The 14,866-nt window shown below is 47.1% G+C and overlaps 1 protein-coding gene across 1 annotated transcript in view; it reads right to left on the bottom strand.

Moving 5' to 3' along the window:
• Positions 1-7,902: 7,902 nt before the first annotated feature.
• Positions 7,903-14,866, bottom strand: part of PDZRN3 (PDZ domain containing ring finger 3) — a 235,940-nt gene continuing 228,976 nt past the window's right edge. Inside the window, exons 7-10 of the mRNA XM_045808101.2 lie at positions 14,135-14,197; positions 12,438-12,539; positions 11,000-11,116; positions 7,903-10,303 (exon numbers count right to left, since the gene is read on the bottom strand). Coding sequence (XP_045664057.2) covers positions 8,738-10,303; positions 11,000-11,116; positions 12,438-12,539; positions 14,135-14,197 — 1,848 coding nt within the window. The 3' untranslated portion in view covers positions 7,903-8,737. The remainder of the gene's footprint in view (positions 10,304-10,999; positions 11,117-12,437; positions 12,540-14,134; positions 14,198-14,866) is intronic.

The raw sequence follows: 14,866 nt of genomic DNA, 5'->3' as shown, positions 1-14,866 counted from the left end.
ATCAGAACCAACCTGGTGTCTAATAAATACTGCTTTTGCAAAAAGCATGAACCCAAATAAAAATCAGCATATATATTCATTTTCTGGTTGAGGGAGTGTACATAGATCTCAACAATGCTTGCAACAGTCTATGCTCTCAAGAAGCCAAAGGAAGTTTGGCTTGAGAGTTAGAAGACATGCGTTATTTTTTAATTGTGATTATACACGTACACACACATTATGAAATTTACCATTTCAACCATTTTAACTACACAATTCAGTGCATTAATTACATTCTTAATGTTGTACAACCATCACCATTATCTGTTTCCAAAACTTTTCCACCAGTCTAAACAGAATGCTCTGTACGCATTAAGCACTAATTCTGTGCCTCTCTCCTCCTGTCCTCTGTAACCACATCTTGGTTTTCTGTCTCTGTGAATTTATCTATTCTGTATATTTTGTATAATTGAAATGATACCATATTTGTCCTTTTATGTTTGGTTTATTTAACTTAGTATAATGTTTTCAACATTCATCCATGTTGCGACGTTTATCAGATCGCCATTCCTTTCTCATGGCTGAGTGATATTCCGCCACATGCACATTCATTTGGTTTATTCATCTTTTAATGGACACTTGTGTTGTTTCCATCTTTTGGCTGTTATGAGTAATATTACTCCTATGAACATTAGTTTACAAATACCTTTTCAAGTCCTTGTTTTCAGTTTTTTTGGTTTTATATCCAGAAATGAAATTACTGGATCATATGGTAATTCTGTGTATAAAATTTTTGAGGAACCACCAAACTGTTTCCCCAGAATGCCTACACCATTTTACATTCCCGCCGGTAATGTATGTATTCTGATTTCTCCACTCCCCACCAACACTTGTTATTTTGTTTGGGTTTGTTTTGTTTTTGATAGCAATCATTCTAGTGGGTAGAAGGTTGTATCTCCTTATGGTTTTGGTTTGCGTTTCCTTAATGCTTAGTGATGTTCAGCATCTTTTCATGTGCTCATTGGCCATCTGTACATTTCTGTGCAGAACTGTCCACTGAAGTCCTTTGCCTATTTTTAAATTGGGATCTCTTTTTATCATTGAGTTGGATTAAGGTGGGCCCTCAATCCCATATGGGTAGAGATCTTTATATACTCTGGATATTAAACCATGATTTGCAAGTATGATTTGCAAGTATTTTCTCCAATTCTTTAAGTTGTCTTTTCACTCTCATAATAATGTCCATTAGTGCATAAAGTTTTTAATTTTGACCTTCGTTGTTCGTGCATTTGGCATCCTATATAAGAATCCGTTGCCAAATCCAAGGTCATGAGGATGACATGAGGTTCTCTGGACGAGGAGATCAAGTCAGTATTTGTCATGACTTTGCTTGAGACGGTACATTGGTTTGTGAATCCCCTGAATTATATGTAAAATTTTACACCTTTTCTGGAGTTTTAAAGGGATCTCTGTTCAAGATAGAGAACAAGGAAGCATCTGGCCTGATATAAATTACTGGCTGCTTGTTTTAGAGTTCCGTCTGCTGACATCTCCCAAAGCGTTACTCTGAGAGGCGGGCGTCCCGGCTCAGCCTGGGCCAAGATCGCGAACATGGTCATTGTGTTTGGTCGTGGACCCATCATACTTTCAGGTCTTCCCTCTTTATATATGCTGAGTATTCATGAGCTTTTGTGTGTTTTAAGAAACACACTTATATATGGCCTTGTTTCTAACTGTACAACTTCATGCTTCTAACTGTACGATTATGCTTGATATTCACCGAAGGAATGAATTCCAAGCCTGGTTTATAGATTGTACTTGTTCTTAAGGGAAACCAGGTCATGATACCTTGGGTAGATATTAAAGAAGTGACCTTGGTGGAGAGGAGGGAAATCAGGAGGGTTAATGGAGTAGAAAATAGAAACAGTTGGCATTCCTAAAAAGGCTGGGTCCGAAAGAGCCAGAAGATTGAAAAGTTGATTACAAAATATTGGTCAGATAGAAGCTTCCTCACCAAGGTACTCAGAATGTTGGCTTGGAATCTAGAGAGGGCATGCACAGGCTCTGAAGGTAACCGAGTCCATCGGTGCTGGTAACGAGGCTCAGGTCATGGTCAGGGTGGCCTTAGAAACTCATTTTTTCATCAGAACCAACACTCTTCTCCCCAAGACTCTGCCCTACAACCACATGGGCGGGTTTTGTTCATTTGGTGTAACTGTGAGGTGTTTGCAAACCCCAGGTTCCTTGTCTTAAATGGCTACTTCTCAGAAAGTGGAAAGGCTTACACTACCTTTAATTAGGGTGTCTTTAGCTCCTCTGTGCTGCCAGTTCCTCAGCTCTGAGAAACTTCTTTATGGAGATGGATGTTTAGTGCCTTCGGAAACTCGTGGCTTCTGCTTAGGACGCCTTTGAGATCACTTATGGAAGGAAGAGCCGAATGAGTGGCAGCAGGGGTCGGAAAACCGCCCTGCGATTATGGAGTCACCCCGTTAGTTCACACAGCGGGTCACAACTCAGGAGAGGTGTTTTCGGAGGCTGGCTCATCAGAGAAGCTGTGTGGCCCTGAAACTACTTAAATTGCCTTCTTCATTATACATTCGGTGGGACTATTTCATCAGGTCAGGTTCCTTACCTCTGGAGGGTGCTAAGACCTGGGAGGCAGGGTGTTAGCTGGGAAGGAAGGGAGGAGGAATCTTGCGTTTTCTTTGCCCCTGATCTGTGCGTTAGTGGTGGGTGATGGAAAAGGCAGCCTTGGCAAGGGAGATGTATTCTTACCAAGGGTCAGCTTGGTGAATGCTGCAGAAGTGAACGGGCGGAGCTTGTTAAGTTTATCATCTGCTGTGGCATCGAAATGGGAAGCGACAGGGTTCTAGACAGATTGAGCAGTAGAGGTCATGTAGATACTTACTGACTAAATGTTCATGTGCCCCTCCCCACCCCCAAATTCATGCATGTTGAAGCCCTAACCCCCAGTGTATTGGTATATGGAGACTGGGCCTTTGGGAGGTAATTAAGTTTAGATGAAATCGTGAGGTTGGGGTCCCACTCATCATGGGATCAGTGTTCTTATAAGAAGAGAAAGAGACCAGAGCTCGCTCGCTCTCCCCACGACGGGGAGACAGCCACCTATAAGCCAGGAAGAGGGTTGTCACCAGAACCTGATTATGCGGATCTTACCCTTGCAGCCTCCGGAACTATAAGAAATACATTTCTGTTGTTTAAGCTCCAGCTAAGACCCAAACAAGCATCTGGCATCTGCTGAAATATGAGCGGGTCTCAGAGTAAAAAAATCTATGAGCCCCTGTCATGGAAATGCTATTTCCAAGCACAGCGATTGAGAGTGGTTCAAGAGAACTGCTTTTACCTTTCCCCTTTGCCCTGCGGTAGCTCTTCCACTTTGAGCACGTTGCTTCCCTAAGTGGCCTTTGTTTTCTTATCTGCAAAAGGGGCTAACACTCCCACCCATCTCCTAGGCTGTTTGTGCTTAAACAAGTTAGCACACATAAACATTTAGCATAGCTTCTAGCACACGTTAGGTGCTCAGTAAATGCTGGCCATAGGGAATGGGTATTTATGGTCAAGTCGAGGATTGGGCTCTTTCCTACCTCTCCAGTCTTAATCACACACTGTCTTCTCCACTGCCTTCTGAGCATAAGCTACGCTGCTTTCTTTACATGTTTTGTTGTTGTTGTTTGTTCATTTCAGGTAGCCATGTCTCTCCCCCTCAGGGCCTTTGCATGTGTACTGGTTCCTCTGCCTGGAATATAGCCACTCTCTTTGCCTAGTTAACTCACATTCATCCATTCGCTTTCAGCTCAACCGGAACTTTTTGGGGGAGACCCTCCTTAAACTCTGTGGCACTAGCTCTCCCATCTGCTCCTTCCCCCACTCTAACCCTGCTGACATTTTGTTTTTATGTATTTGTGTGATGGTTGGATTATTATTTTCTTTCCCTCTAGACTGTAAGCTTTATGAGAACTCACTGTAGCCTTAAGCCCTGGGGACACAGAAGAGCACGCACTGAACCTGCCCATTCTGGGTCCTGTTGTCGCTCCTAGAGCACGGGGGTGGTAACAGTTCCACGGAGGTGAAACTGCTGAAGTCCAACCCATCACGTCTGCCGTGGCGGGTGAGGAGGACTAATGCGCGGTTCAACCTAATCCTAATATATTTTCATTTCGGGAGTTTTATTTGGCTTCTGAGGATTTTGGCAAGACTCACTAAAAATTGGTGAGCCAGTGTAACTCAGTAGCCGCCCCGAAGTACCGTTTTTCATTTTAAAAGTCACGGAGGTCAGCTTTCCACCGCTGAAAGGCAAAGCCACGTTACTGGCAAACACGAGCCCCCACGGAAGGCGCTCTTTCAGGATGAGCTGAAGCTGGAATCTGGAGCAAAATGGATCATTTAAGCAGAAAAACCCATCTGAAGGAAACCCAAAGAACCATACTTTGTTTTGTTCCTGCTTTAGGGAATTCACATGTAATCAAAATTGAAGGCCACAGCATTTGCCATGAGAGTTCTCACATCTTATCTCGGGTTTTAGTGATTTCTTTTTAATTTGTTGCTGCTTTGCAGAAATCCTAATGTGCTTAAAACAATCAGGAAACAAAACTGGGAGCTGCGATTGCTTATGGCACAACTGTGTTTTCTTCCTTGGTTTTGGGCAGTTTTGCTAACAAGTGACCTGTAAACCTATTTCTAAGGCTACAAAGAGATCGTTACTTGGTAAATTTTCATACTTCAGTTTATAGTACTAACTAGTTCTCCCACTAGTATTCCCAAGGCCATGTGTGTCATCTTTCCACATCACATTTGTGATTCTTTCAACTTGGGATCTCCTGTTTTCATTTAAGAGATGAAAAGCTTAACTTGTGCCCCAAATTCCTGTATTTTTATGTATCGTCTGTCATACGTTCTTGCCAGGAGAGTAAGAATACTCTGCAATTTAAAACTCAAAGGGAACTAAGCAAAATGTTTGTCATTTTGAAGCCGTTTCTTTTATTGGAATCACGACTGTGTTACAAGTAATAACATAACTCGAACAGACCTTACGTTACTTCTTGAGAAGCGGATGGAGGCACCGTGGTGGCAGGTGAAGGGCTTGGCATCAGGTGGATGCAAATTCAAAGCGCATCTCTACGCTCATCTGCGCGGATTTCGTCATCCGAGCGCAAGCTGTGGCTGAGGCCAGCCGCCTCGCAGAACTGCCCCACGGAGGCGGTGAGAGCGCAAGGCGGGTTTGCACAGGCGTGCCCCAGAACCTCTCTCAGTGCTACGGGATAGAAATAGAGGATGTGCCACACACATAATTAAAATGTTCCCAGGAGCCACATTAAAGTAAAAGGAGCTAAAATTAAAAGTACTTAATTTAACCCAACATGTGTGAAATATTTCAACATGCATAAAAATTGAAATATTTTATGTCCTTTTTTTTTTTTTTAGTATTTTAAATTCATTTTCTCAGAACAATTCAATTGAGGCCAGCCATATTTTAAGTGTATAACAGCCAGATATGGCTAGGGGCTCCTGTATTGGACGGTATTGTAGCATCGAATCATCCGTAAATTCTCATTTCTTTCCCTTTGTATCTTGGAAGTATTGTTTAAACTTGAGTTATCCAGCCAGTGGAGCAGCTGCTGTGGAGATGCGGGGATAGTCTGGAAATTTATTTAGCCACGAGAGGAATAACCGTCAGCACAATGACTGGGAGTGTATGGGTGCTAGTGGTTGGTGGAATTTTAATTGCCATCAGCCATATGGGTCTAATGGGAAAAATCTTTATTCTTTGATATTAAAAATGGGTGCCCAGATCAAACAGTGGTATCAGATGGAATCTAAAACAGCTTGCAGAATAAATCCATACAATTGTCCAGTTCAGTTGGTCTCATGTTGAGTGTTTGCAACTTCAGGGGAGGGCCATGAATGGACTTTGTGGGCACATACGGCCTCCAAAACGATACGCAACCCCTTGATTATATGTATGTTTTCCTGTGGAGAAAATCCTTAGCTTCCATTGGATTCTTACCTGGGCCAAGGAAATCAAAGTGCCAGCAGCTGAGGCCATAGAGAGGCCTGTTGGTTACAGCAGAAGTTCTGTTTACATGGAAGCTAGGGTTTCACACAAGAGAACAGAGTTGTAAATTGTCTCTTGTCACCATTACCCAGGAAAATCCCTCCATTCACCCACTGGCTGGGAAATGCCTGTACTGCGAGGCCCTTGGGAGCTCCGACTCACTCAAGAAGTGGCAGATTCATGTCTCCTGGCTTATGCTCACTCCAGGGCATCCACTGGTGAAATGTGTTTATTTTTTGGTTGAGGGCACAGGGCCGAATGCATCTGAGGTAGCTGTGTATATGACAGCTACCTGTCCCCGTGGCCGTGGCGGGAAGAGCTGTGGGAATGGGAGGTGGGTTCTGAATTCAAATCCCCATTTGTTTATTAAATGAGCCACGTTTGTCTCCTTGAGCCTCTTGCTCGTGGATAAAGCGACGATTTCTGGGGTGTCTTCCAGAATTTCTTTTTGGAGTTGATTTGCCAGATAAGATTTGGAAACTTCTCCTCACATTGCAAATTATGACCAAATGTATTTATATGATAAAGTGATTTAAAATACAAGTTGTAATTGAAGGATCTAGAATTGGATTTCGATGTATGTTGTTTTTAATTTCCCTCCACTTTTTCGTAAGTGGCACTGGCTGAGTCCTAAATGTGGAGGCAGGTGGGGGGCTCTGAGGTGAAACCCCTCCGCTTGACTCTGATGGCACGTGACTGTTGAGGCTGGCGCTCTTTGTTCTTGTGGTCACATACACACTTCCAACCTTTCATGAGAACACATGGGGAAGAAAGCTATTTCCCCACAGAAAGCTGCAGACTTCCATGTGTTGCAGCTATGTTTATTCTCTGTGAATCATGAGCGATTGGAAAGAGCACTGTCAATGAGCTGCTTCTGGGAACCAGGGACCCACTTCTAGGGCAGGTGAACTTGGAGAATATGGGAAACCCATGGCCCTAATAGTCCAGCTTTTGCAACAACTTGTCTTTGGAGGGCTAATGAGAGTAATGTAGCAGATTTAATTATCTTTGCAGTGCCTGGTCTGGAAGAGGGAATGAACGGACTTCTTAAACACTTCAGTGTCTTACCTTCACGCAATTGCTCTCTTGCAAGAGTGACTGACTGTGAGCCTCAAGATTTTAGCCCCAAGGAGGCATTTTGATTGGAGTCGGGTAGAGGGGAGTTATCTATGAGATACGTGACCACGTGGTGATTTCAACCCAATTTTTAGATCAGTGAGTAAACCATATGTCTGGCAACATGGCAAATGAAACGGACACCCTTCCTAATTCTATTTTTATTTTGTATTTCAGTAAGTCCCACAGCTGCAATCGGTGTCACCACTATAACCAGGGAACAATTTGTTACAAATTCATTATTTAAGATCCTGGGGATTGTTGAAATTCTGAAAAATACTAGTTTTAAAACCCGCTCACTTTGGTGACCTAGGTTATTCTGTGAAAATATGAGATAGTTTGCAGAAATGGGAAGTTGGGTCTAGCCAACCAGAGTTGTTTTACCGTCAGGCAGTAATGGTTGCAATAAACCAAAGAGATTTCATCGTAAACAGGACCCTGATTGATAAACTCACTCATACTTATTCTTGCTTACAGGATAACTGGGCCAGGTTGAGGAGGCTTTCTACAAGACAGCAGTCACAGAAGTCAGGATTCTATGGTGAGTTTGATTCCTTCTTCACTGACAGACGTTTGTTTTATGTCTGTCTTTGGGTTCTGGGCAGAATGAAGGTACTGGAGGATCTGAAAAACTTGAATATTCCCAAGAAAGCAGATAATGTAAAAGAAACACCGCAAAAAGCTTTTATTTTATAAGCACCACTGCAAAAAATGAGGAATCACTTCAAAACATATCAAATAGAAAATAATTTATTTTAACTTCGTTTTACTTAATGTTTGTAACTAATCATGATTTCGTGAGCTTGCTTGTAAAACTCTGTCCCTTCAAATCTACAAAGCAAAGGTTACTACAGTGAGCACTTAAAATTCCACAAACCACCTCCATCCACAACTTTCCCGTACATGCAAATTCTTCCGTCGGACTGCAATATTTGCAAACATGCTTTAAACTTCCATAAAGCTGCATGATATTTTGCTTTCTCGTAAAACCTTTAAGCTCTTGGGAACTTTAACCAGAAAAAAATGTTTAAATGTATATCCCAACTCCAAACACTGCTGGTTTGGTTATGTGCATTAAATCCTGAACCACACAGTTTGGGAGTTTTGAGTTGAAGCCTTGACCTAAATTATATATTAATGGTCACTCATATGAAACACATTCAACAAAGTAACATTATAAAATAGGGTTCCATTAAAAATACACACTGGCGGTTGTATTTTCGGCAGGAAAAAAAAAGCGTGTTTAACTTTTTTATATGAATATAGTTTAAACAAATTATTCTGTGAAAGTATGCTTAAACACTTTATGTAAAAGGTAGCAAGTAAAAAAGTACAATTGCTATTTGAAAAAAGCTGTTTGTTAATATTGCCTTCCAAATTAGTTAAGGGTGGTTTTTGTCCACTTAAAATAGAGCTATGGACACCCAGAGTTGCCGCGTTGGCCAATCGTGACTATAAACAGGATGACCATATGTATCTTATATACAAAAACTTGCCGCATTGAACGAGGCAGGAATTTCTACCCCAACGGTAGCGTTCTCTTTTATGTACACAGCGCACAAGTGAAAATTATACAGTAGTCACGGATAAGAAGGAATTGTAGACTCTCGTGCCATCGGGTGATTTTGTGCCGTGGGTTAAGAGTTCTTGGATTGTCATCCAATTGTCAAATATCTTTTTATTCCTCTTCTTCATCATCTTTTTGTGGCTCAGTTCCAGGATGTTCATCTCCTTCCTGTCGTCGGCCGCTTGCTGCTCCTTCAGGCAATCCAGCCGGCTCTGCATCATGAACTCGCGCCGGCGCCTCTGCTCCTTGGCCTTCACCACGTGCTGCTTCCTCTCCTCCTTGCTCCAGTAGCGGCCCAGCTTCAGCTCGCTCACCGCGTCGTCGTCCGTGGTCATGCCGCTGCGCTCCTCGCGGATCTTGAGCGCGCGCTCGCGCAGCAGGCGGTCGCGCACCGGCCGCTTGGTGATGTAGCGCGTGCCGTCGCTGCGCACCTTCACCTTCCACTCCATCCTGGCTTCCGGCGGGCCGGCGGCGCTCAGGTCCTTGCACATGCTCACCAGGCTCATCTGGCTCTGCGCGTACTCCACGGCCGACTTCTGCTGGATCAGCTGCATGTAGCTCTGGTAGTGCTGCGCGTGCGCCGGGATGTGCGCGTGCTTGTAGGGCGAGTGCGGGAAGGGCGACAGGTAGGAGCCGCCCAGCTTGGGGCCGGGGCTCCCGCTGTCGTCGCTGGGCCTCCGCTCCCTGCTCTCCGGGGGCTGCCCGGGCTCCAGCTCTCGAGGCGGGGGAGGGCTGTAGCTGCTGGCACTGCCCCCCTCGGGGTCTTCGGTGATGGCGAGCAGGTTCTTGGGGGACGGCCCGTAGGCTTCCGCGGCCCCCGCGGCCCCCTCGCTGCCGGCGCAGCTGCTGCCCTCGGCCGCTCTCCTCAGGGAGTTGTCGGGGGACATCTCCAGGGTGAGCGGGGTGCTGCGGCAGCTCTCGCCCGTGTTGTAGGCGCTCGAGCTGTCTTTGTCGGATTTCTCGGGGAGCTCGGTGATGTCCGACAGCTCGTGCCTGCGGACGTCGACGCTGGTGTTGTAGTTGCGGAAGCCGCTGTGGTGCAGCATCCACGACTCGCGGTACTGCTCCCGGAGCTGCTGCATCTTGTGCGCCCGCACGATGCTCAGGCACTCCAGCTCGATGCTGCGCAGCTCCTCGTTCAGCAGCTCCAGCTCCTTGTCCACGCTCTCGGGGTCGCTCTTGCTGGCGTCCAGCGGGCTGCTGGCGTAGTACAGGCCGTAGGGGCTGCTGCTCTTGGCCTGGCACTTGAGCTCCAGCAGCTCCCGGAAGCGCTCGCACTCGTCCACGGGGATGCCCAGGTAGTCGGCGTCGGCGCAGTCGGCCGACAGGAAGGACTCGTTGCTGAACGGCAGGTCGCCGCTGCCCAGGGTGTCCTGGCTGCACGTGAGCTTCCTCTGCCCGGCCAGCGGGGTGGACGACGCGAGGGCGTCGTCGCCGTTGTTCTCCTGCTCCGAGCTCTCGTCATTGCGCGTGCTCTCGTCGGTGCGCCCCACGCCGCTGTCCTTCTCGTGCTGGTTGGACAGGATGGTGGCTGTATCTGTGGTCCCCCCGTCTTCTTCATGCTTCTTCTAGAACAAGAACAAACGGCCACGGTGAGGGAGGCGCGGTTCCCAGGTGCCCCGTTTCCTGGAGGACAAGGGTTGCCAGCCAGGGCGGGCGCTGCTTCTCTAAGGCTGAGAGGCGGCGGATGGCGTCCGTACCTGGCCCTCAGGCAGACCCACCCGGGCTAAACACCTAGCTGCCGCCGCCTCATCTCTCCCACCTGTAAGACGAGGGTATCGGTCACCTTACCTCCGTGAAGGACCCTGCCCATTCCAGCACCCGGGGAGCAGGAGGCTTACAGGCTTAAGGCTTAATTAATTAGTGCCTTATGCGGACCCTCCCCACCGAGGTGGCACAGAAGGGAGCTAAAGGGCTCTAAGCGGCTCAGGCTACACCGAGGGAATTGCTCTACTTTTGAAAACATGACTCCATGCTTTCTAATCTGCATTAAAGCTGGCACGTGTTTTCCAAGCAGACACCAGGTCCGCTGGACCTCAGCAGGACTACCTGGCTTTGCAAGCCAAGCCAAGCCACACTCCCTTGGTGAGGAGGGTATTGGCTTGCCTCACACTAGTGTGCAGACGGAAGGCGCCTTCCAAGCTGGTGGGTTCGTGGGGAACTTGCGCGGCATGGGGGAGATGGGGGCGCGGGGCTGTCACCGGCCGCAGCACGCTGGCCGTGAACTGCATGGCCCGGGGGAGATTGGGGGGGGGGGGCATCACCTGCTGCAGCACGCTGGCCGTGAACTGCATGGCCTGGTGGTGCTGCTCCTCCAGCATGTCCATGTGCAGGTGGTCCAGAAAGTCGTTTCGGTCATCGTCCATCCAGCCCTCGTCCAGCTGCGGAGAAGGAGCAGCCAACGTGGGCCTCAGACAAGGTTCCTTTTGCTTTCATTTTATTTACTTTTTAAAAGAGGACACTAACTTGGGGAAAAAGATTTCTGGGGCTCCCTCTGGGGGTCATGAAAATACAGTGTGCCCATTGTTTGGCTCTACCTCGGAAAACTAGCCCCCCTGCACCTTCAAGAGACCTTCTGCCCTAGGAAAGTCTCTGCTGTCCATGGTTTTGTTTTCTCCGGGGGACGCTCTTGCATCCCCGGTGGCTGCTTGCAGGGAAGCAGGCCCCCTATGAGGGGTCCGGGAGAGCTACCCTGCCTCCAGCTGGCTGGCCCACCCACAAGTTTAGCAGGCCCTGAAGACAAACTATTTGCAGGACAGGAAGAGTTGTTTTTGACACAGACAGTGGGTCTGCTAACTAGCTGTTGGGGGCAAGGCCATCACTTTTATCAGGCCCACGTCTTCCTGACACAGACAGTGGGTCTGCTAACTAGCTGTTGGGGGCAAGGCCGTCACTTCTATCAGGCCCACATCTTCCTAGAGCAGACTATTCAGGGGTCTGAGAGCTTAGAGCCCACGAGTCAGATGTGGACTGTCCGCGGCCACCTCTGTGCTACTGTGGCGGAGTCTGGCCATTGCTCCCGAGGCTATGTGGCCCCCAAAGCCAGACATATTTACTATCTGGCCCTCTAAGGAAAAGTTTTCTGATCAACGGTTCTTTCATTTTTTAAAAATAAAAGCTGTAGTTTATGATTAAGATGTACATGGTGATGATTTAATATAAACATAGTGAAGTGATTCCTAGAGTCAAGCTCATTAACCCAGCATTTCCTCACAGGGCTACTGTTTTTGTGTGTGATAAGCACACCTGAAATTTACTCTTAGCCAAGTTTTAGTAGCTACGTAATAGTACTAACCACGGCCACCATGCTGTACGTTCCCTACACTCTGCAGCTAGAGATGAGGCCACACAGAGCCAGCGGGAACACCTGTCAGGCTTTGGGAATGCAAACAGTCTTGACGGTTATGACCTTGGCTGTGTCTTCCAGCCCACACCCGCTATGTTCCCTTGTCTTCTCCTTCATGACCATTCCTACGCTAATGAGCCTGCTGGGCCTACGGTGTGATGTCAGCACTCTCCTTCAATGCTTAAAACAAACATAAAACAGATTTTAGGTCACATCAAATGAGACAACTTTTTCAGGGTGAACAAAGTGCCTTCAAATTCAGATGCAGTACTTGGGCAGTGGTCTGCAGTGCCACGGACTTGGGTTTTTGGTTAGAGAAATACAGACGCAGCTTCACGTGCAGGAAGCTGACTCACCTGGAGTTCGGGCCTTGCAATCAGTAAGGAAAAGTTCTTGTTTTCTTCACTGGTTAGGAGAGCCACAGCCTCTTCACGGTTCTGTACCTCTATCCCATTAATCTTAAAACAAACAAAACCCAAAAACATAGTGAGGCAGTGGTGGAGGAGTGGACAAGAGCGTAATGAGATCATACAAAATCCTTCTCTCCTGTTCCAGGCCTATGTGTGTCACGCAGTCACAGCTGGAGCAGAGAACTTCCATGTAGCTTGCAAAGAATGCTCATTTGCAGAAGGAAAGGCCTTGCTCAGACTGGTCTATCAGTCAGCCGTGACGGGTGTACAAGGCAACTAATGTGGAAACTATGTGAACATAAGTGGCTGAGACTCCAGAAGGCAGACTGAGAAAAATCACCATGTTGTGAAGAGGGAGCATCTGAGCAATTTAATCAGACATAATACTCAGGCAGGAACATAAAGGGAATATACTAAAGCATTATTATAGACACTTTCAGATAATAGGGGAGAAAAAGCAGCAGCAGGTCTCCTGTGACCATTATGGAAGTTGAGGGCAAACAAGGAAACGGCATTATATGTGGTGTTCTGTGTGCCCAGTTGTTTGTTTGTCACTTGAACTTCGTTAGGCAGGACAGAAAGTCTAGTGGGAGGGACTCTCACAATTGGTCTTGGAGGGATGATTGCTCCCGGGCACACAGGACTGGTCTCCCCGAGCAGGAAGGGGACCCCTTCCATGCATCTCCTTAGGCCAGTGAACCAAGAGGCAACAAAGGGGGTGACTCTACTGGTCGGGGTGACTGAACCCAGTGACCAGCGGAGGCAGGTGGGGCCAGGGCCAGAACCCAGGACTTCTGTGCCCCGTAGTAAAAGCTAATCCCCAAATGCAGGCCCACAGATGAGTCAGCGCATTAGGAATGAAGATTTGGGTTTCTCCACCAGCCAGCGGTCCTTAAGCAGCAAGGCTGGGGTTGAAATCTGGGGGGATGTAGACTGAGCCGTGGGAACAAGGGAAGACAAATGACTCACGGTGAGGTATGTCATGGCAGAGACCATCACAGGGGATAGGAGCGAGAGGAGGTAGAAGCTAAGCCTTGTGGGACAAACAATCCTCTCCATTTCTCTGACATTCAAGAAGATTGTAGCTGAAACAAGCCGTTTCATTTTGACTCCAAAGAGCAACAGAGCTTCAGGTAAAGAAACTATCCTTAGAAGCCCTTCTAGGGTATGGTTAAATGTCAAGTTATGAAATTTAAAAGGCTTCTCCATCAATTTTACTAAATTTGCCAAGGATGTTCCTATTTTAAGGACAAGACCAAACTTGACACTCGTGGTCTAAAATTACTCCTTCAGAGCAATCTAAAATGGGACTTATTCTGGTTCACAAGGTGCAGACTATTGGTTTGACTTGGGCCCGCGGAGCTGTGCCCTTCAAAGAGAGTGAAAAGAAATGAGGTGCGTCTTCTGTAAGGTGCTGGGGCAGCTCTGTCCAGTTGTCCTTGGCCTCACCACTCCCTGGTGCGTGTTATTTTGCAGGGTTTTTGCTTTCCTCATTAACCTCGGCTTCACTATACATCTGACTTGGTGATCCTTGTTCCTTAACATCTTCTGCATTTTCAACCCTAAAGCTATTATCATCAACCATAAAAGGTGCTCTTCAGTGATAGGCAGGGGACGAGGCCTCTGGTCGAAAGCTGACCTACCTGGATAATGCGGTCTCCTTCTCGGATGCGCCCATCCTTGGCCGCGATGCTGTTAGGGTCGATCTGAAACACAGACAGGTCAGCTCGGAGTGGGTAACTAAGACACAGGTGAAAATAACCATCAGCACTTCTCGAAAGCTAATACGCAGTCCTGCTTGTCCCCACGTTTTTGTTTTGCACAGAAATAAAGACGACTTGGTGTCATGCAAGGAGAGACAAACATGGATTGATCTGTTTCCAAGCCTTTTCCTGGGGGTGCTCTTGGATCCCTGCTTGGGCACCCTGTGACACGGCAGCGTGCGCAGACACTACCGACCTAAGGGGAAGGAGAGGCACAGCTGCCTCTCACCGTAGTCACAGAAATGAAAAGGCAAGTGCGCCGCAGAGCAGGGTACACCGCGCCCTTCGCTGGGCTCAAGAGCAACCACACCTTCTTTTACTAACTGCTTCCATTTTGGAAAATAACTTTAAAAATGAAATATAATGGAGACAGGTGGGATTAAGTATGGGAAAGATCCCCCCAAATGCAGTAACGGTGGACCATCTTAAGCTTGGTGCATAAAGTACATCCAAAGGAGTAATTACTAAGCCTAGTAAACACATCCCTTGGCTCGTCCCACAGAGAGAGGTTTTATTTCCTGACAAAGCTGAGTCTCTGTGCTTGCAGAGATGGGAGTCTAAAGTATCCATACTGAAATCAGTGGCTTTGCGTTGTCTTCTCTAAGAAGATCC

Source organism: Ursus americanus, chromosome 14, assembly GCF_024610735.1.
Source record: "Ursus americanus isolate L20-20 chromosome 14, mUrsAme1.1.p, whole genome shotgun sequence".
Taxonomy (NCBI): domain Eukaryota; kingdom Metazoa; phylum Chordata; class Mammalia; order Carnivora; family Ursidae; genus Ursus; species Ursus americanus.
The sequence above is the reverse complement of the archived record's forward strand: the minus strand, read 5'-3'. Positions and strand labels throughout refer to the sequence as shown.